Source organism: Panicum virgatum, chromosome 5K (assembly GCF_016808335.1).
Source record: "Panicum virgatum strain AP13 chromosome 5K, P.virgatum_v5, whole genome shotgun sequence".
Classification (NCBI taxonomy): Eukaryota; Viridiplantae; Streptophyta; class Magnoliopsida; order Poales; family Poaceae; genus Panicum; species Panicum virgatum.
In genome coordinates this window covers 7,420,606-7,440,035 of record NC_053140.1, presented here as the reverse complement: position 1 = coordinate 7,440,035, position 19,430 = coordinate 7,420,606, and the positions used below count along the sequence as shown (strand labels likewise).

Sequence of the window (19,430 nt, the reverse complement as noted above, 5' to 3'; positions counted from 1 at the left end):
AGCTGTATCGCTGGAAGGAGACCCAGCTTTTGATTTTTTTTTATTTTCCCTTCTTTTTTATTGTTGCTAAAAATATATAAATATGCATATATCGTCCAGCTTGCTCATTTTTCTCCAATTTGCTGCGTCATGGACTCGTGGTATGATATCATGCATATAACGAGTTGTCCAGGTCCAATGCAAAAATGTGGACTGCTTGTAGCGCAGGAAACCATGGACCAACCGGAGGCCGCCCCTAGTTTCTCCGGGAAAACCAGAGTTCGGATGCTCATCACTTCGCTACTTCACTGCCGCAAAGATTCTTGTGAGGGCAAAAAAAAAAGAAAAGAAAAGAGAAGTGTCAGTGCTAGAAGCGACAGAGTGAGAGATTGAGCAGTGCTAATGGTTCAGGGTTAGCAGCGTAACTGCACGCGACAACGCGATTAGCATTCGCCAAAGTAGCCTGACAAAACTATGCGATGCATCGATGATTCTGCTTTTTTTTAGGGGGAGTCGATGATTCTGCAGCGTCCAAATTCTCAGAATTTTTTGCTTCACCCCACACAAGCACAGCTCTGCTGGGCCGGGGAACCGTTCGTCGACTTGGGCCGGGCACCTCTTAGGGGAGATCGAGAGAGAGAGAGAGACAGAGAGGAAAAGCAGATGCCCAAAAGCCCACGAGGCTGAGATTGCAAACGTACTCAAAATTGCTCATAAATATCCTCTCCCAGAAAGATGCTTCAGCTCAGACTACTAGCACGAGATGATTAACGATAATTTGGCACAGTAACACGCGATTGGTCGCAAGATTTTCATGTAACAAACACGGTCGATGAGAATTACACTGAACCATGTAACAAAGGGACTGATTTCTTTTCAAAAAAACAAAGGGACTGATGCAGCTACAGCTCTGCAGTTTTCTGACAGGCTAGCCGTGCTGTTTGCTTGAGATATGCTACATTAGGGTCCAGATAGGTATTGGAAGGAATATTTACAGGTAAAGCTGGTGTAATTCACACAAGGTAGTCTGCAGAGACCTATTTGATGGTCTATTTATTACTATTAGACCTTGTACACATCTTAGTATTCTGACTTCCGAGGGGCCGTTTAGTTACCAAAAATTTTCACCCAAAAATTTTCACCTCCCCTTTAAACACATGTATGAAGCACTAAATGTAATTAAATAACAAAACTAATTACACAGTTTGGATGTACACGACGAGACGAATCTTTTAAGCCTAATTAATGCATGATTAGCCATAAGTGCTACAGTAACCCACATGTGCTAGTGATACGGTCAAATGCCTCAAAAGATTCGTCTCGTGATTTCCAAGTGAGTTCTGAAATTAGTTTTTTAATTAGTGTTCGAAAAACCCTCCCGACATCTGGTCAAAGTGATGATGTGACACGCAAAAATTTTTGCGTTTCCAACTAAACGGCCCCGAGATGAAAACTTTGCTGGAGAAAGGGGTCATTCTGAATCTGTCTGCTCAGCTCCATTGCCTGACAGTCTTCTGTCCCTTTGTCTCCCTCTCTTCTTTAATATCCATATTTTCCTAACATCAGTGGGTGAATTAAAAACCAACTTGATCCGCAAACTCAGATTTTTCTTTTCTTGAGTGCAATCCACTATCAGAAAATCAAATGCGACTTTCTTCTAAATATCACATTGTGTCCTTTCATTTCGAAAGGAAAAGAAGGGGAAAAAAAGGATATTCTACCTTCCTATCCTTTTATACGAGTCGACTAGAGCTGCATACTGGTGCAGAAGATACCTCATCATGTGACGATTCACCACCACCTTCTCATTCCATCTTAACTGAACTGCTAACTATTAGAGATATGCATAGTTGATTTGTCTTGTACTCTAAGTCTACTTGACTCTTGTACATCAAGCCGTCTCGGCTATATATACGAAAGGTCACCCCCCACAATGGGTGTGTGGTGTTTCCCCCTCTCGCTATCTCTCTACATGGTATCAAGAGTCCGGGCTGTAGTGAAAATGGCCTCTCATGCCATATTTAAATATAATATTTTGGCGATTGATGACACACACAACACTTGGACTAATATAATTGTTAAGATGAACATTTTCAGGCTTTTAGGTTCAAGTGATGACAAAGAGAAGATAGGCGTAGCTAGGCCCGAATGGCCGCCCCTACGGGGTTCCAAGAATTGAAGAGACCGTGAAGAAATTCAAGTCAAAACGAACAAGACAGAGACAATTTGCTATCACCGGTTAAACCGACGTTAGGCACCGGTTAAACCGACGTTAGGCAAATTGTATTCATCGGTGCAATGGACCCAGAAAGCTGAGACTAGGGTTTTGCGCCGGATGAACCGATGATGCCTGAAGACAACTCGTCGGTGCAATGACTTGAAGTGAAGACTGACCCAGAGGCACCGGTTAAACCGACGATAAAGAAAAAGTGAGCGTCGGTGCAGTTGTCCAGAGACTCCATTTTTCGGGGGGTTTCTGAGCTTGCACTCACCGGTTAAACCGACGTTAATTTTGAGAGCGTCGGTCGATTGATCAAATAGCCGTTAGAAGATTGTAACGGCTAGTTGCTGGGAAAATACACTCACCGGTTAAACCTGTGGCAGAACCGCCTAAATTATCCCGGCTCAAGTGCGCAGGCCATCACCATAAAGGCAACATTAGCTTAAACGCACTTCAAACGGAACAATTTTTGGTCTGTCGGGTAACGTCCCGATACAACCACCGATTCTCGGATCGAACAAGCATACCTCGCACGAAGGCGAGTTCAGAGATATTACAACCACAATTTTACAACACAGGCATAATAATGATTACAAACCAGTTAAAAACATTATTACAAAGCCAACTTAAGTAAAACAGTTATACAAGCTATGATTATAAGTTCAGAGTCTAAACAGCGGAAGATGAAACACGACGACTACAACACGTCGCAAAAGTATACCAAGCTAGCCCAAGCATGGTATCACTCGTCATAGTCATTGCCGGCCGAAGACGTATCCCACTCTACGGACCAGCCAGGAGGCAATGAGCAAGGATAGGTTAAGCTAGCGATCTGATCCTCAAAACTCATACCTGAAAAAGAGTTTCAACAGCAAGACTGAGTATTCTAATACTCAGCAAGACTTAACCGACAACGGGTATAAGTAGCCCACCTTAGCTAGACTATGCAAGGCTTTGTAAGGCTCTGGTTTTCTTTTGCTGAAAAGCAATAAAGAGTAGGTCCTTACTTTCAAGTTTTAGCTTTCAAGCTTCTAGTAGATTAACCATTCTATGTAAGCAACTACTATCCAATCATGGTGGAACTTCTAAGCAAACATCAAAATTGATCATAATATTGTTGCTCTTATTACTCTGTGTGGCAAAGAGATCAAGCAGTCTCATTTCATCGTGAGAGGCGGACGATTCTGAATCGAAATTCAACCTTGCAAGGATAACCTAGCACACACGTCTGGAATACCGTCGGGTCATTCCCAAACAACCGTTGACCTTTCTTTCCGGCTTGTGGATAGTGCCACTCTCCCCGACTACAGGGCTCCAAGGCCGAACCTTGTCCCTAGAAGTCGTATTGTTGCGCAACATGAAATAAAACCTATCCCTAAGAGAGAGTGGGAGGTATATCCACTCCCCGGTCCAATCGGCTACTAGGCTTGCCGCGTACCATATTTACGGCATGTGACTAGTACTTTCAAAAACTTAACCAGCACTACCACACACCGCGACCTTAGCAAGTTCATCAACACAGACGGGGTCTCACATAGGACATGATATCGAGCACAACCCCGTCCGTCGTCCTTATATTGACAACATAAAGTAAACAAGCAATTCCTATAAAGCTCGCGAGTGACAGGCAATCACTCGACTTTTACCGATCCTATAAGCTTAGCAAGTAGTCGAACTCAAGTCTAGTGTTCAGTACATAGGTTCCTAGGATCATGCATCTAGGGTTTCAATTCAAATCCTAAGAACTGTAAATGCACAAGTAAGTAATACAGTAAATGATATTAATTTGAAGTATAGGTTATGTCCGGGGCTTGCCTTCTCGGTAGTTGCTAACTATTTCAGCGCTAGGCTCTTCCGAACTTTGGTTCGGGGCTTCAGTTAGTTCCGCAGTGTTTACTTGAGCTTCGAGATCACCTCCGTCAGACTCCGAAATCAACTCGTACGTCCCGTCTGACAAAGTAGTCGTATCTATATGTAATGCAAGAACAATATTATAAACACACATGGGCAAACGTTTATAGAGTAGTTAAATAACAAATTTAACTACACAAGGCATCATGATCAACAGCACAAAAGAAGTTAACTAACTTCATAAAATGAGTGGTGGTGGTTTCCTATACAATTAAGTCATGGTTTGTAAATAAATCAACAACTCAGAGTACAAATAGTAATAAATTCTACCAAAATTACCCTAAACAGAAAATGAACAAAGTAATCTACCCTGTAAAAATCATGCCAAAACATTTAACCATGTAATCACAATAAATCATTTATGCAGGCAACACCTAGTACAAGCTTGAATTATACAGATCAAACTAAAGTAGATCAGAAGCTCAAAATTTATCATGATTTTATCTACAAAGGATTAATTCTGAGAAAATAAACAAAACAGATATCAGTTTAGCAAGATTCAATTTTAACTTCTGTTCTAGCCATGAACTGAAGCTCAAACTTCCTATACAAGCCAAGATACTTCAGATGAACACTCAGGAATAAATTCAGGATTTATCAAGAACAGAAACTATTTATCATAAATAAAGTCTATTAAACAAGGATTAAATCAAATAAATAGATACACAAGAGAACTAATCATGAAATTTTTATAGCAAAGCTAGTGTAACATGAGTAAACTACCACAAAAATTTCAGAGCAAGACCAGCTTTCAAGAATTAGATAAGAAAAAGACTAAACATCTAGTATTTATTTACCTAGTGACACAAAACCATTTATACAGCAAAAACTTGCAACTAAAGCCTAATATATTATGGTTCTACTGCATAGAGCTCTTCAAGAGGATTCCAAAACATCAAGATTTTCTATTTTACGAATTTTCTACGAATTGATCTAGAATTTCAAAGTTTGCAACAAACTAATACCAACAAGTCCTTAGTGCACTATTCACATGAGTCTTGGGGTTTGCAGACAGCCCCCTGGGCTTTTCCAAATTCTAACACGCGGTCCTTGGCCTTGGTCAGAGAGAGGAGGCGGGGTTTGACCGGCCTTTACCGGCGACGGCGAGCGCCGGCGGCGAGGGGAACAAGGCGTGGGAGCTACAGGGGACCACGGCGCACCGGTAGATGCCCGAAATCGAGGTCGGGGTGGCCGGTGGTGGCGGCGCGACGCGAGCAGGCGGTCGGCGGCGGAGGAGAACGGCGGAGGCGGCACTCCGGTGAGGGATTGGCGGGAAGAAAGGGTGGGCGAGCTGCGCGGGGGCGAGGCGGTGCCAGCTAGGGGGTCAGAGCGGGCGGAGGAGCGGCGGTGAGGCGGCTCCGCGGCGGCGTCAAACTTGCCGGAGTACGGGGTGGAGCGGCGGCGGCGTTCTATGGCGTGGGAGCGAGGAGAGAGCAAAAGAAGGAGAGGAATAGGTCGCTGGGGTCTTTGAGGTGCTCGTGCGCGCGCTGGAAGGGGTCCTGGGGCTCTGCGGCGAGCTCGCCACGGCGGCGTCGCGGTGGCGGCCGCGAGGAGGTTCTGGGCGCGTGGCACGGGAGGGAAAGGGCCAGCGCGAAGCCAAGGAGCGATGGAGGAGGCTCTGGGGCGACGCGTGGGCGACAGCGCGATGGAAAAAGGCGGCCGAGAAGCCTCTCCACGGCGCCGGCGTCGGTGCCGTCGGTGGGCGGCGACGGAAAGCAGAGCAGGGAGGGGGAGATGGTGATAAGGGCCAATTTGTAATTACCAAAAATTTCAGGGACCTCTCTGTAAACAAGCAATAACTTTTAAACTAAAGCTCAAATGAAAAAGTGCCCAACATGAAAGTTGTTCAACTTTTCAAGATCTACAACTTTGATGTTGTGCAAAAAGTTATTTGGCCAAAGATTCAAGAGCTAAAATTAAAATCATTGAAGGGATTTTGAATTCTAGGAAATTTGTCTTTTTCAAAGCAAATTCACTTCAACTCTAGACTCAAAAGCAAAAATGGCTGCCATGCATTAAATGCACTGAAATTTTGCAAAAACACCCTCCACTAAAGCTATAATTACACAACCTATTCAACACAACTGCAGAAAGGACCTTGCATAAAATCATAATTACAAAAAGATCCTTTTTAAGTAATTCAAGCACATGATGCATAGCAAACCTACACAATTACTGTGCAGACATCTAATTAATTACTGTGCAGACACTCGGGGTGTAACAAAACCGGTGATGGCAAAACTGGAGCGTCGGTTTAACCGGCGTTAAGGGATTTCGTCAGCATTTTACCAACGGCTAGTTTGGGGTGTGTGGGCTATATATATATGCCACCCCACAGATCATTTGAGAGTGTTGGAGACTAAGGAAGCATACAAGAGTTCAAGATCATCTCCAACCACCATAGAGCTTCATTGTACATCATATAGGCTTAAGCACACTGGTGAGAGTGCTTAGTGCTTGTAATATGGATTAGTTCTTGCGAGAGCTCCCTTGAGAGAAGTCTTGCCGCGGCAAGCAATCCTTGTGATCCGTTGTGTGACCCTCCGGCTTGGTGTAGAGTGGCAACGACACTTTGTGCGGGAGAAGGGGAGACCCCCTCCTTGGTGGAGAAGCTCCGTAGTGGATTTCGGCCGGGTGACCGAGAGAGACGGTGGCGGTGCACGAGACTCCGTGTCTTGTGGGCACTTGCCTTTGCTTGCCGGCATCGCCTTGGTGGCGTAGTGCAAGACGGTGATCGGAAGAGTCTCGGTGTCCCGTGGACGTAGGCGTTTGTGCCGAACCACGTTACATGACCGTGTCTACTCGGGAGTTTGCATCCTTCTTGCACTTACCTCTTTACTTACCGTATTACGTTTCCGCACTTACTCTATCTTGTGTACCTTTACTTTCCTAGTTGGTTTGATTAGGTTTGCCTAGGTTGCAAGTCTTTTAGGGGTAAGTAGAGAGTAGCATAGATAAACTTTAGTCATAACTAGTATGTGTAGAACGTGTTAGGTTTATCTTATGCAAATAGATTGAGCCCTAGGATAGAAAGCAATTAGCGACCCTATTCACCCCCTCCCCCTCTAGGGTCGAACACCCCGGTGATCCTTACACGGGCCCTAATTCCTTGGCTCCCAACCCCTCCGCTACCCTAATTCCCGTGCGCCGCCACCCAGCCCGCACGGCCACCACCCCACCCAGCCGCGCCGCCTCCCTGGCTGCGCCGCCCTAGGTGCCGCCTCCCTGGCCGCGCTGCCCCTACGCCGCGCCGCTTCCCTGGCCGCGCCGCCCCTAGCGCCGATCAATCTGATCTGGCGCCATGTCGACGGATTCGTCCACCTCGTCGGCATCCAGCCCTAGCTCCGGCATCGGCACGACGCCCGGCTCCTCCGACTCCGTCCTCCCGGTCTTCATCAACCCGTACGCCTCCGTCAACGTCAAGACCCACGTCCCCATCGAGCTCGACCTCTGGCTACCAAACTACAACAAGTGGAACGCCTTCTTCATCGCCATGTGCGGCAAGTTCGGCCTTCTAGGACACATCGACGGCACCATCACGTCACGTCCGACTGATCCCACCTGGAATCAGCCGGACACTTGTGTGCGCAGCTGGATGTACGGCTCCGTCTCCGATGGGGTTCTTGACCTCGCCATGGCGCCAGATCAGACCGTCCGTGCTCTCTGCACGGCCATTCGTGATCTGTTCCAGGCGAACCAGGAGCCGCGCGCCGACATCCTGAACCAGGAGTTCACCTCCTTGTCTCAGGGCGACCTTCCCATCGAGGCTTACGCCTCGCAGCTGAAGCAGACTGCCGACGCTCTTCGCGACGTCGGCCACCCCATCCTGGATCGCCAACTGGTGCTCAACCTGCTGAACGGCATCAACCCACGCCACGCCAACACCGCCGACATCATCGCCAACACGAGGCCACTACCGACCTTCACCGAGGCAGTGAACATGCTTCGCCTGAAGGAACTTCGCCTCGCCAACGACAACAAGGTCGCCTCCAACACCGCCCTTACTGCCTCCACGACGGCAGCCTGCACCCCTGCGTCCTGCCGCTCGACGTCCTCGCCTGCTTCGCAGCCCCGCGGCGACGGCGGCAGAGGCAAGGGCAAGGGCAAAGGCGGCAACGGCGGCAGCAGCAACAGTGGTGGTGGTGGCGGCGGCGGCCGCAAGCAGCAGCAACAGCAGACGGGCCAGGGTTCCCAAGGAGGAGCGCGCGGCGGACCCCAGCCCGCCGGCCCATGGGTCTGCTTCAACCCATGGGCCTGTGGCCCACAGCAACAGTGGCGCCCTCCCATGGCGCACTTCCCTCAGGCTCACACCGCCTTTGCGCCGCCGCAGGTGTCGACTCATGCGCCAGCGCCCGCCGGCTACCCTGCACCAGGCCCTTCCATGATGGACGCATGGGACTAGGCGGGTCTCATCGCCGCCCTCAATCAGATGGCGGAGCAGCGCAACAGCCCTTGGTTCCTCGACACTGGAGCGACATCTCATATGTCCTCCAATGACGATATACTTCTATCCCGTCTTTCCCATTCGCCGTCCTTCATCACAGTCGGCAATGGAAATTCCATACCAATTTCTTGTCGTGGCACTTCCAGTATTCCTATAGCTGATTATCTTTTTCAACTCAATAATGTTCTTATCGCTCCGCATCTTGTTCGTAACCTGTTATCTGTTCGACAGCTTACTCGCGATAATAACTGTTCCGTTGAGTTTGACGCTTTTGGCTTCTCTATTAAGGATCTGAAGACCAAGACCGTGATTCTTCGCTGCAATAGTGGCGGGGATCTCTACACCATTCCACCCGCCCACGCCAGCTCCTCCGCAGCCGCCTGTCATGTCGCCTCTGCTTCGTCCTCGCTGTGGCACTCACGTCTTGGTCATCCTGCACCAGCCGCCATTAGTGAACTTAATAAAATTTCAGCTATTTCATGTAATAATGCAGCACGTGGTCTTTGTCATGCTTGCCAGCTCGGCAAACACAAGCGTCTGCCCTTTACTAGTTCATCATCTAGCACTTCTGCCCCCTTTGAACTCGTTCATTGCGATGTCTGGACATCACCGGTGCTTAGCATCTCAGGTTTTAAGTACTATCTTGTGATGGTTGATGATTTCACACATTACTATTGGGCTTTTCCTCTTCGGCATAAATCTGAGGTCCACAGGCATATTGTTGAGTTTGTTGCTTATGCTCATACCCAGTTCAGCTTGCCTGTCAAGTGTTTTCAGGCGGACAACGGCACCGAGTTCATCAACAACGCCACTTCTACCTTCCTTGCTAGTCGCGGTGTCTTGCTTCCCGCCTCGTGCCCCTATACCTCCGCACAGAACGGCAAGGCTGAACGGATGTTGTGCACACTCAACAACATGGTGCGCACCCTCTTGTTTCATGCTTCTATGCCTCCTGCCTACTGGATGGAGGCACCGGCGACCGCCGTTTTCCTGCTCAACAGGCGGCCCTCCTCATCCATCAGTAACGGTATACCACATCATCTCCTGCATCGCTCTATGCCAGACTATTCCTCTCTTCGAGTTTTGGCTGCCTGTGCTACCCAAACCTTAGTGCCACGACACCTCACAAACTGGCTCCACGCTCTTCTGCTTGCGTGTTCATCGGTTATCCCTCCTCCCAAAAGGGCTACCGCTGCCTCGATCTCTCGACCAGACGCGTGATCGTCTCCCGTCATGTGATTTTTGATGAGACTAATTTTTCGTTTTCGGCTACAAAGTCGTCTGCGGAGGCTCATGATTTTCTCCTGCGGGATCGTCGTCACATCTCTCCCTCACCTCCTGCGACCAGTGAGCCCTCCCAGGCTCCTGTCGCTGGGCGGGATCTGGTTGACCCCCTGGAGGATGACCCCGCCATTCTCTGGCGCGGTCCTGTTCTCCCGACTGCGGCAGCCATTGGCGGGGCTCCGCCGGTCCCTAGACCGGCCCCTTCGCCCGCTCCTACGCCGGCCCTGGCCGCCGGTCGTTCACTGGCTCCTGCTCCGACCGCGGCTGTGCCCCAGCCGCACCCTGCGGGACGCGAGTTCCGTTTCGTCTACAATCGTCGCCCGCCTCCAGCGCACATCAACGGTCCGCTGCCGCCTCGACGATCGTCCACGACTACCTCACCGTCCCTGATCCCTCAGGTGCGGGCTCTCTAGTCCTCGCCCCGGGTGGTTGTTCCGCGCCCGCCCCCGGATCCACCTCGTCGTGTTGTGACAAGGGCGCAGACTGGCTCCCTTCCAGGGCCTGCTGATCGTCTGACGTACTCTGCCATCCACGCCTCTCCACTTCCGGCTAACTACCGGAGTGCCCTCGCCGATCCTAATTGGCGTGCCGCGATGGAGGGCGTGTACAAGGCGCTGATTGACAATGGCACCTGGCGCCTAGTTCCTCGACCACCTGGTGCCAACGTCGTCTCCGGCAAATGGATCTTCAAGCACAAGTACAACTCCGACGGCTCTCTTGCTCGCCATAAAGCAAGATGGGTCGTTCGCGGGTTCTCATAGCAGTACGGCATCGACTACGATGAGACGTTCAGTCCGGTTGTCAAACCGGCCACTATTCGGGTCGTCCTCAGCATCGCCGCTTCTCGCGCTTGGCCTATACACCAGCTGGACGTGAAGAATGCTTTTCTTCATGGTCATCTGGACGAGACGGTCTACTGCCAGCAGCCGCCCGGCTTCGTCGACCCCACTGCACCTGATCATTTCTGTTTTTTGCAGAAGTCCTTATATGGGCTCAAGCGGGCACCTCGGGCGTGGTACCAGCGTTTCGCCACATACATTTGTGGCCTTGGCTTCGCAGCCTCGGCTACGGATACGTCTCTCTTTGTTTACAAAGAGGGTGCTGCCACTGCTTACTTGCTGCTCTACGTCGACGACATCATCTTGACGGCGTCCTCGACGGATCTTCTTCGCCGGCTAACAGGACTACTCCACTCCGAATTCGCCATGACCGATCTCGGGGATCTCCATCACTTCCTCGGGATTTCGGTCACACGCTCGTCGGATGGCCTCTTTCTGTCTCAGCGACAGTATGCGGCGGATCTCCTCCAGCGCGCCGGCATGGCCGAGTGTCACTCCACGTTGACACCAGTGGACACTCGTGCCAAGCTGTCGGCCACAGATGGAGCTCCGGTGGCCGACGCCACCCAGTATCGGAGTCTGGCTGGTGCCCTTCAGTACCTGACACTAACGCGCCCCGACCTCGCCTACGCTGTTCAGCAGGTGTGCCTCTTCATGCACGATCCACGGGAGCCTCATCTGGCGTTGCTCAAGCGAATCTTGCGATATGTGAAGGGTACGCTATCTACTGGCTTGCACATCGGTGCTGGTCCCGTTTCCTCCCTCACTGCATACTCAGATACAGACTGGGCAGGCTGTCCAGACTCTCGGCGATCTACTTCGGGCTACTGTGTCTTCCTCGGCGACAACCTGGTGTCTTGGTCCTCCAAACGACAGACTATTGTCTCTCGTTCGAGTGCGGAGGCCGAGTATCGTGTTGTGGCACACGATGTGGCTGAGACCTGCTGGCTTCGGCAGCTTCTTCAGAAGCTTCATGCGCCTCTATCTTCGACGACGATTGTCTACTGTGATAATGTCAGTGCTGTATACATGACAGCAAATCCAGTACATCATCGGCGCACGAAGCATATAAAGATCGATATTCACTTCGTCCGCGACCAGGTGGCTTTGGGACAAGTTCGTGTGCTACGCGTTCCGTCGTATCACCAGTTCGCGGATATTATGACCAAAGGCTTGCCTGTACAGTTATTTACTGATTTTAGGTCCAGTCTTTGCGTCCGGGATCCTCCCGCTCAGACTGCGGGCGGGTATTAGAGATATGTATAGCTGACTTGTCTTGTACTCTAGGTCTGACTTGTCTCGTACTCTAAGTTTACTTGACTCTTACTTGTACATCAAGCCGTCTCGGCTATATATATGAAAGGTCACCCCCACAATGGGTGTGTGGTGTTTACCCCTCTCGCTATCTCTCTACACTAACCTGCAGCTCATCATCGTTCAGGACGTCCATCACCATGAATCCCCCTCTGTGGGGCCAACCAAGAGGGCGCGGCTCTGGTGGTGCGAACTGATGACAGCAGAAATTTGTTCGCCTGCGGTATCTTCAACGAGCTCTTCTGCTGAGACACCGACGAGCTTTTTCACCGGCTTATCAAAGATCATGATATTCATAGTACCTGTTGCATCTTGCATTACTGCATCCAGCTTGTACCTTGATTACCGAAAGCATCAGCATGGTTAAATAACTTTCAGGAGGAGAAAAAACAATGAGGTGCTGTGTATAAAACTATGACTTTGAGAAGCCATGTGGGAATGGCGGCAAGGGTCTTTAAGGTTCTTACAGTGGAACAGGCAACTGGTTATTGGGACAACCTTTGATGCACAAGGGTTTGCTTCCATCCCAACTGATCGGCCAATTGCAGTGGAAGCATCCCTCGTACCACCAATCCTTGGTGCAGTTAATGCCTTTCAAGGTGACTATGCACAAAAATTTGGTCCTCGACTATAATAAAAAAGGGACATGTCAGTGAGAGACTGAGAGAGACCTAAGGTTTGAATCTGATCACAGGACACCAACTTACATGTAATTCATGTGGGTTCAGGCTTTTCAGCTGTTCGATTGTTCGCCTGCTATCAACTAGCTCAGTTGGATTTATAAGGTTTTGTAGCTGACATGGAAGGCAATCGATTGGTTTGTGTCGATCAGCCAAACTACATGCACATATAATAGTTAGCGCTGAACTAGTGTTATATGTAACCTTCATCCGTATTTCTCGTCAGGTATAAATCATTTGAGTTAACTCGGACCACACCTTGTGCGGAGCTCTTGCACCTCCAGTATATCCAAATCCAGGTAGTACTTTGAAGCCGATGTTGAGCGAACTGTAAATCCTATCCCTAAATGCATGGTAGTGAGATGAGATCTGGAAAAGAAGGAAAGGAGGACACAATAATTTGGTTGAGCATATAGCAGAGTGTAGTTCAGACCATTGTATAGTTGAACAAGCATCCCTGCAAAAACAGCAACAATTGAGACTTCTCGGCCTTGCTTGACAACCTTCTCTGCATCAAAATTGCGACCGAGATCCCCGTACAGCGTAACAAGCATTGGCCTTCCCCTGAAAATGGTAATACATAAATTAACTAATTAAGGTGGTGCCACAAAAATAGAATGATGATTGGAAGGAAGGCTAGTGCCCTATATCACCTCAAATCACGCAAATGTAGGTTGCGAAAGGAAATGTTACGAGAAGCCTCCCCCGACTTCCAAGCCTGCCCCTCTTCTTCAATGGATACAATCTGGCCAATGACATCTGCCAAAAACAAGCAACCAAAAGGGCAAGTTCAGACGTGTGTATGAACCGTGAAGCAAAGACTAATTGCAAATGTAAAATCAGTTCCCCAAAACATCTACCTGTAAACAAGCTATTGTCTCTGTTCCTAGAAGGAACATTGCCAAAATCAACAAACTCGAAGCTATGGAGAGGTATCGAAGAATCGGTGCCGTCGCTTATCTCATCCACCACTGTCTGTCCTCCCATGTAAATCATTAAGCCATTCCTGCAGGCCATATAGCACTTCATTTTTGTCCATACCATAAAATTCGACAAGGCGTAGACCTTCCCTTCAACAAGCTGGCGTTGGAATCGCTTCATGTAGCTGGGGGGTGCACGCGCTTGCATAGTTACACCCTAGAAAACACCAGGGGAAAGAATGGAAAGAAAAAATAAGTGTGCCGAGATTCATAAGAGAAATGCTAATTCATTCAACAATAGTTTGGATGGACTACGGAAGTTCAGGAGGGGAATGGATTGAATCACACCTCGTCGTCGATCAGGAGGCTGTCGAGGCCGAACTTCTGGCCGGTATTTGGGAGGCCACCCAAATCCTGGAGACGCGCACCCGAACTCTGATCCACCCGTGGTTTCTGAGGGTTAGACGGGACAAAGGGGTGAACCCACCCTGTGATGAACCCATTTTTGGCCTGGCGGCTCAAGCTTGTTTTCGTCCCTAACCCTAAGCTTTTCAGCAGAACACAGAACGGAGACCGACAGAGGTCGCTAGAGCTATAGCCTGCAGCCAGGGCAAGTGGACAACCGCACAGTAGACACCAAAACTAGCGATAAATCTTTCTATATTATTACTCTCTCCATTTAAAAAATTAATCTTGAGAATTCCACTTAATTGAGGCGGTTTCCTAAAATGCCGCATGATGTTCACGTAATTTGGGTGTTTGAGTCATCATTGTGCATGCAAAGTTAATTAGGGGCAGCTAAGTTATTTTGGTTCAAAGCTAATCTGTTTAGGGTCTATTTGATTGGGACAATCACAAAATCAATACTAGCTGTAGATTATAGGAATCAAGATTGTATAGATAGATTACTTAGATCCCTAGATTATGAGGTGGTTGAAGACTCAAAATAGCTGGGTGGAGAAAGATAGTGAGATTACAATAATATGCATGATTGAATTCTATAAGTATACCATAATTAATGTAGTTTGCTTGATGGATTATAGTTTTTTTTATGTAGTTTTCATAATATTTTGTTGATTCAAGCACCCACCTTAAGATTCTTTTTTGCGGTCTTTCCCCCACAAGAGTTTTTTTTTTTGTTACAAACATAAATATCACAACACCGTTCAAAAGAAGACGTATGCATAGGGACCTGCATACGCACCACAGTACCAGATCCTCTCCAAGAAAGGTGCATCATAGTTCAGACTACTAGCACTAGAGAATTAATAACGTGACTTTGATACTACGACGTCACACGATTGGCAACAAGATTTACACTGAACCATGCGGCATCCAGCTCCAGCTCTGCAATTTCTGATAGACTAGCATTGCTGTTTGCAGGAGATGCTGCTACATTAGGGTCTCGATAGCTATTGCAAATATGTACAGGGTAGAACAGTTCTAATTTCACAAAGGATACTTCCATAACTACGGCAGATACGTTGTACTTCGACGATCTGACCAACCATGTACACGTCTTATTCTTCTAAGATGATATGTTGTTGATGGCTGCAGAAAGGGGGTCATTCTGCATCTGCCTGCTCAGTCTCCTTGTGTTTGTCGATCTTCTGCCTTTTTGGCTACCTCTCTTCTTTCTCTTTAACAGCCATTTTCTCCTGATGTCAATCAGGGAAGAAAGAATTGGTCAGTAGATTAGTTGTTTTTCATGAGTTCGATCCAGCTTTCCCAAATCAAATGCAACCATTTTACATATCACTTTACATCCTTAAATCAAACAATATCTATTATCTTATTATTTGGCCAACAAACGGAACCTCCACGTTCGCTCTCCATGTTAATCGGAAAAAATAGAAAAATAAAAATTATCCACCACTACAATTACGATAAAAATTAGCCTAAAATACCCCTGTGCCTAATTAAAAATCACTCACCAATGCCATTATGAAAAATTAAATATATAATATCATTTAGCTATGTATCAGTTACAAATATATACTATTAATAAAACCTAAAGCTAACAACAATCAATCAAAATAAAATGAAAATAAAAATAATTATCTGCATGATATTATTAAAGCTCAACAAATCAAATTGTTATTATAGGTAGATCATAGTTGAATTTTTTTAATCAATAATAAGACATAATTTACGATAAGGATGATGTATGGTAAAAAAATAGTATAACCTTTAAGTAAGGATACAACGACATGCAAATTTTTGAATTTTTAATACTAGCAGCGCAAATGCGCGAGCTATACACCTAGTTTCGTTTCAAAAGGGAAATAGAAGAATAAATGAGTCAGATATCATACTCTACCTTTTTCACTGGTGAACTGGAGCTGCAGGATGCAGGAGAGCCCCCACCCTGTGGCAATTCACAACTAACTTCTACTTCACTATCTTCTTCATCCACCATCTTCTCCTAATACCAATGGACAAATTAAAAACCAACTTGATCAGCAGGTTAGGAGTTTTTCTAGAGGTCAAGTGGTCAACCCATTTTCAGAAATCGGATGCAAGTTTCTTCTTCATATCAATTTACATCTGCGTGCCATTTCATTTCGAAAAGGAACAAAGAAAAATAAATGGATACTATCTCCTACCTTCTTAGCACATTTTACGGGACTGCGCTCATAGGATATAGAAGAGCCCTCTTCCTCCGACTGGAGAGGGCCGCATCCTGCTGCCACCTGAGCTGAACCAATGAGCTGCAGCTCATTGTCATTCAGGATGTGCTTTACCACAAAGCACCCGTTGGCAGCAGCAATTACGAAGGAGTGGCTCTGGTGGGAACAAAGAACAGCTGAAATCATTTCGCCTGTAACCTCTCCAACGAGCTCCTTTGCTGCAGCCCCAATGAGCTCTTGTGCCAGCTGGTCGCCGAAAATCATGACGTCCATAGTGCCTGTCGTGTCTTCCATCACTGCACTCAGCTTGTACCTTGCTTACCGATCAGATCAACATGGTTAATAATTTTTAGAAGCAAAAACGTAAGTATATAACAGGGTTATTTGCATGAAACTCTGAATTGAGCAGCCATGAGGGAGTGGCGACCAGGGGTTTCCAGGTTCATACTGTGGAACAGGGGGTGGATTATCCGGACAACCTTGAATGCAAAAGGAATTGATTCCATCTCCACTGATCGAACTTTTGCAGTGGAAGCATGACTGATAAAACCAACCTTTGGTGCAGTCTATGCCTTTCAAGGTAGCTCTGCACAAAAATGTGGTGCCCTGCTACAAGGAGAAAGGACAGATAAGTGACCGAAACATAAGGTTTGAATCTGACCACAGTGCACCAAGTTACCTGTAATTCGTGTGGGTTCAGGTTTTTCAGCTGTTTGATTGTTCGCCAGTTTTTAACTAAGTGAGATGGATTTACAGGATTTTGTAGCTGACATGGGAGGAGAAGGATCGATTTATGTGGATCCATCAAACTGCATAGACATAAAACAGTTAGCACTGGACTGATGTACCTATCCAAAAAGTATAAATCATCGAATTCACTCAGAATGCACCTTGCACGGAACTCATGCACCTCTGGTATGTCCAAATCCAAGTAGTACTTTGAAGCTGATGTTGAGCAAACTGTAAATCCTTTGCCTAAATAGCATAACAGTGATATGAGATCTGCAACACAAGGAAATAGGAAAGTACGCAATCAAAATAGCGCTTAACATACCATTGTATTGTCAAACGAGCATCCCTGCAAAAACAGCAACAATTGGGGCTTTTCGGCCTTGCTTGAAAACCTTCTCTGCGTCGAAATTTCGACCAAGATCTCCAAACAGCGCAACATTCAATTCCCTTCCCCTGAAAATGGTAATGAATAAACTAAGTACTGCCATGAAATAGAAAAGCGATTTGGAAAGAACATTGGTAACCGATCACCTTAAATCATGTAAACATATGTTACGAAAAGGTATGTTACGCCAAAATTTCCACTTCCAAGCCTCCCCCACGCCTTCAATGGATACTATCTGGCCAATCACATCTACAAATAAGCAAGGGTCAGGTCAGAGTCTTCAGACTTCAGATGAGTTGCCAACAGAAACGCTTCCTTACATTGCTAATTATACTGTGAGCTCCCCCAACCATGTAGTACCTGTAAAGAAGCGCTTGTCACCATTCCTCAAAGGAACATCGTCGAAATCAACAAACTCAAAGCTATGGAGAGGTATCCAAGAACTAGTATTTTCATCTATCTCATCTACCACTGTCAACCCATCCATGTAAATCATCAAGCCATTTCTACAGGCCATGTACTCATTCTTTCTTGGGCGTACTGCGAAATCCAACAAGGCATAGACCTTCCCTTCAACTAGCTGGTCTTTGAACCGCTCCATGTCACTGAGGGAGGGGTGCATACGCTTGCATAGTTGCACCCTGCAAACCAGTAAAAGAAAAAATAACTTAAAACCAGTGTGCTGAGACTCAAGAAAAAATGTTAATCGGGCACGAGAAGTGAGCTAGTAAGGTTATCATCAGTCAGTTGGTATGGACAATGGAACTTCAGTTAGGGAATGGATTAGGTCACCTCTTCGTCGATCAGGAGGCAGTCGAGACTGAACACTGTGCCAGTATTTGGATGGAAGGCTGAGGAATGTTGAGTACTCTATCCTGCTTGTGATGAGTGAATTGTCAACCGTGCGGTGTGATCGTGCGCTTGATCTCTGGATTGCAGGTACACGGGCGTCGAGTGTCGACGGAGAGTTGCCGTGGAGGAGCTCAGTCCAGGCGGCAGCTGTGGCGTCCATTCCTGGATCGAGGGCGCAAGCGGCGACGGAAGGCGGGTTTCTTGGTTTGCGCCACAAAACCAAGGAGGCGGACGGTGGTTGAAGACGCCAAGTCGTGGAGGCACGGCGTCGGTCTCGGGACTGACGGAGGCGACGGGCGTCGACGGCGTCTAGGGCCTCGCTGCGGGCGAGGAGGTGACGGGCGTCGGGCGGCGTCTAGGGCCGTCAGAAGGCCGAGGCGGGAACGGCGTCTAGGGCCACGGCGTGGAGGCGGGAATCTTCCCGCGCGTGGAGTTTTGGTGGTTTTCTCAAAACCGGCCACCTACCCGGGTTTCGCGGACCCCCCAAAACCGCGAACCGGATCTTCATCGGCACGGCGGCATCGCGGAGAAGACTTCGACTCGAAGAAAGAACCTCGGCCGTCGGATGAGTCCTTGTATCTTTTCCGGTTTTGCCCCTACGGGCCTTCTAGTTTAATTTTAACTCTAGGGGTAATCTAGTCCTTTCGCGTTTAGAGTTAGTGGGAGATATTTAGAGAGTGGGCAGCCATCCCTTTCTGTTCTTGGCTGCTCTCCCGTCGCCCTCTCTGCCCGTGACTTGTTTTTTTTGGTTCTGCTCCCCTCCCTAAACTCTCCTCTCTAGGGTTAGGAAATTACCATGCATCATTGAGTTCTTGTACTGAGATTGGAAGGGAATGGAGGCCTTATCCTCCTGTGCCCTCCGGGGTGTTTGATTCATCTTTTTTGCTGTGTTCCTTTTATTCCCGTGGTTTGGAGTTGGCTCTGTTTTTGGTGCAGGAGCTTTGGGCGGCTTGGTTCTTGTGCATGCATGTGCAGGGAATTAACTGCAGCACAAGAAGCAGACGCCCCCTGTCCTCAGCACATGAGCAGCAGCAGCAGCAGCAGCGAGGAGCCAGGAGGGGCACTGGCCTTTTGATTTGGCGCCAGGCAGCAGCACAGGAAGGCCAGCAGGGCGCAGCAGCTGCGGGGCAAGGGTGGCGCACGGCCTCACGGAGTGACGGGGCCTAGCAGCAAGCGGTGCTGAAGGCTGGTCAGCAGCAAGCGGAGCGGGCTGCACGCGCTGCAGGGGGGCACGCAGGC

General features: G+C 48.0%; 3 protein-coding genes across 4 annotated transcripts; 1 reads left to right on the top strand and 2 right to left on the bottom strand.

Annotated features, from left to right (window-relative positions):
* Positions 1–1,565: 1,565 nt before the first annotated feature.
* Positions 1,566–14,214, bottom strand: LOC120706023 (replication protein A 70 kDa DNA-binding subunit E-like). The gene is made up of 9 exons (XM_039990584.1): positions 13,941–14,214; positions 13,533–13,809; positions 13,326–13,431; positions 13,106–13,236; positions 12,931–13,015; positions 12,700–12,829; positions 12,460–12,620; positions 12,098–12,329; positions 1,566–1,810 (listed from the first exon to the last, which is right to left on the bottom strand). Exons 2-8 carry the CDS (start codon positions 13,798–13,800, stop codon positions 12,128–12,130), a joined length of 1,083 nt encoding a protein of 360 aa, XP_039846518.1. The 5' UTR covers positions 13,801–13,809; positions 13,941–14,214; the 3' UTR covers positions 1,566–1,810; positions 12,098–12,127.
* On the top strand, positions 7,413–8,881 carry LOC120709637. The gene is made up of 2 exons (XM_039995317.1): positions 7,413–8,202; positions 8,844–8,881. Exons 1-2 carry the CDS (start codon positions 7,413–7,415, stop codon positions 8,879–8,881), a joined length of 828 nt encoding a protein of 275 aa, XP_039851251.1.
* Positions 14,215–14,834: 620 nt separating the features above from the next.
* Positions 14,835–18,191, bottom strand: LOC120706024. Of its 2 annotated transcripts, none has more exons than XM_039990585.1 (10): positions 18,132–18,191; positions 17,660–17,980; positions 17,486–17,588; positions 17,277–17,407; positions 17,113–17,197; positions 16,902–17,031; positions 16,671–16,831; positions 16,199–16,535; positions 15,913–16,017; positions 14,835–15,250 (listed from the first exon to the last, which is right to left on the bottom strand). In XM_039990585.1, the coding sequence occupies exons 6-10, from the start codon at positions 17,025–17,027 to the stop codon at positions 15,215–15,217; spliced, it is 765 nt and encodes a 254-aa protein (XP_039846519.1). In that variant the 5' UTR covers positions 17,028–17,031; positions 17,113–17,197; positions 17,277–17,407; positions 17,486–17,588; positions 17,660–17,980; positions 18,132–18,191; the 3' UTR covers positions 14,835–15,214. The 2 variants fall into 2 exon arrangements, with proteins under 2 accessions (XP_039846519.1, XP_039846521.1); XM_039990587.1 differs by having other exon boundaries at positions 16,671–16,828.
* Positions 18,192–19,430: the final 1,239 nt, after the last annotated feature.

Bases quoted from the DNA above. Each gene is read 5' to 3' on its own strand.
- LOC120709637 (XM_039995317.1), top strand. From the start codon at position 7,413: ATGTCGACGGATTCGTCCACCTCGTCGGCATCCAGCCCTAGCTCCGGC. The intron at 8,203-8,843 runs GCAAGGGCAAGG...TTCTCTATTAAG, and splicing joins CCGCGGCGACGGCGGCAGAG to GATCTGAAGACCAAGACCGT.
- LOC120706023 (XM_039990584.1), bottom strand. From the start codon at position 13,800: ATGCAAGCGCGTGCACCCCCCAGCTACATGAAGCGATTCCAACGCCAG. The intron at 13,016-13,105 runs GTCTGAACTACA...CCATGCATTTAG, and splicing joins GCTTGTTCAACTATACAATG to GGATAGGATTTACAGTTCGC. The intron at 12,330-12,459 runs GTAAGAACCTTA...TCGGTAATCAAG, and splicing joins AACCAGTTGCCTGTTCCACT to GTACAAGCTGGATGCAGTAA.
- LOC120706024 (XM_039990585.1), bottom strand. From the start codon at position 17,027: ATGGATCCACATAAATCGATCCTTCTCCTCCCATGTCAGCTACAAAAT. The intron at 16,832-16,901 runs GTAACTTGGTGC...TTCTCCTTGTAG, and splicing joins TGAACCCACACGAATTACAG to CAGGGCACCACATTTTTGTG. The intron at 16,018-16,198 runs GTAGGAGATAGT...CATTGGTATTAG, and splicing joins CCGTAAAATGTGCTAAGAAG to GAGAAGATGGTGGATGAAGA.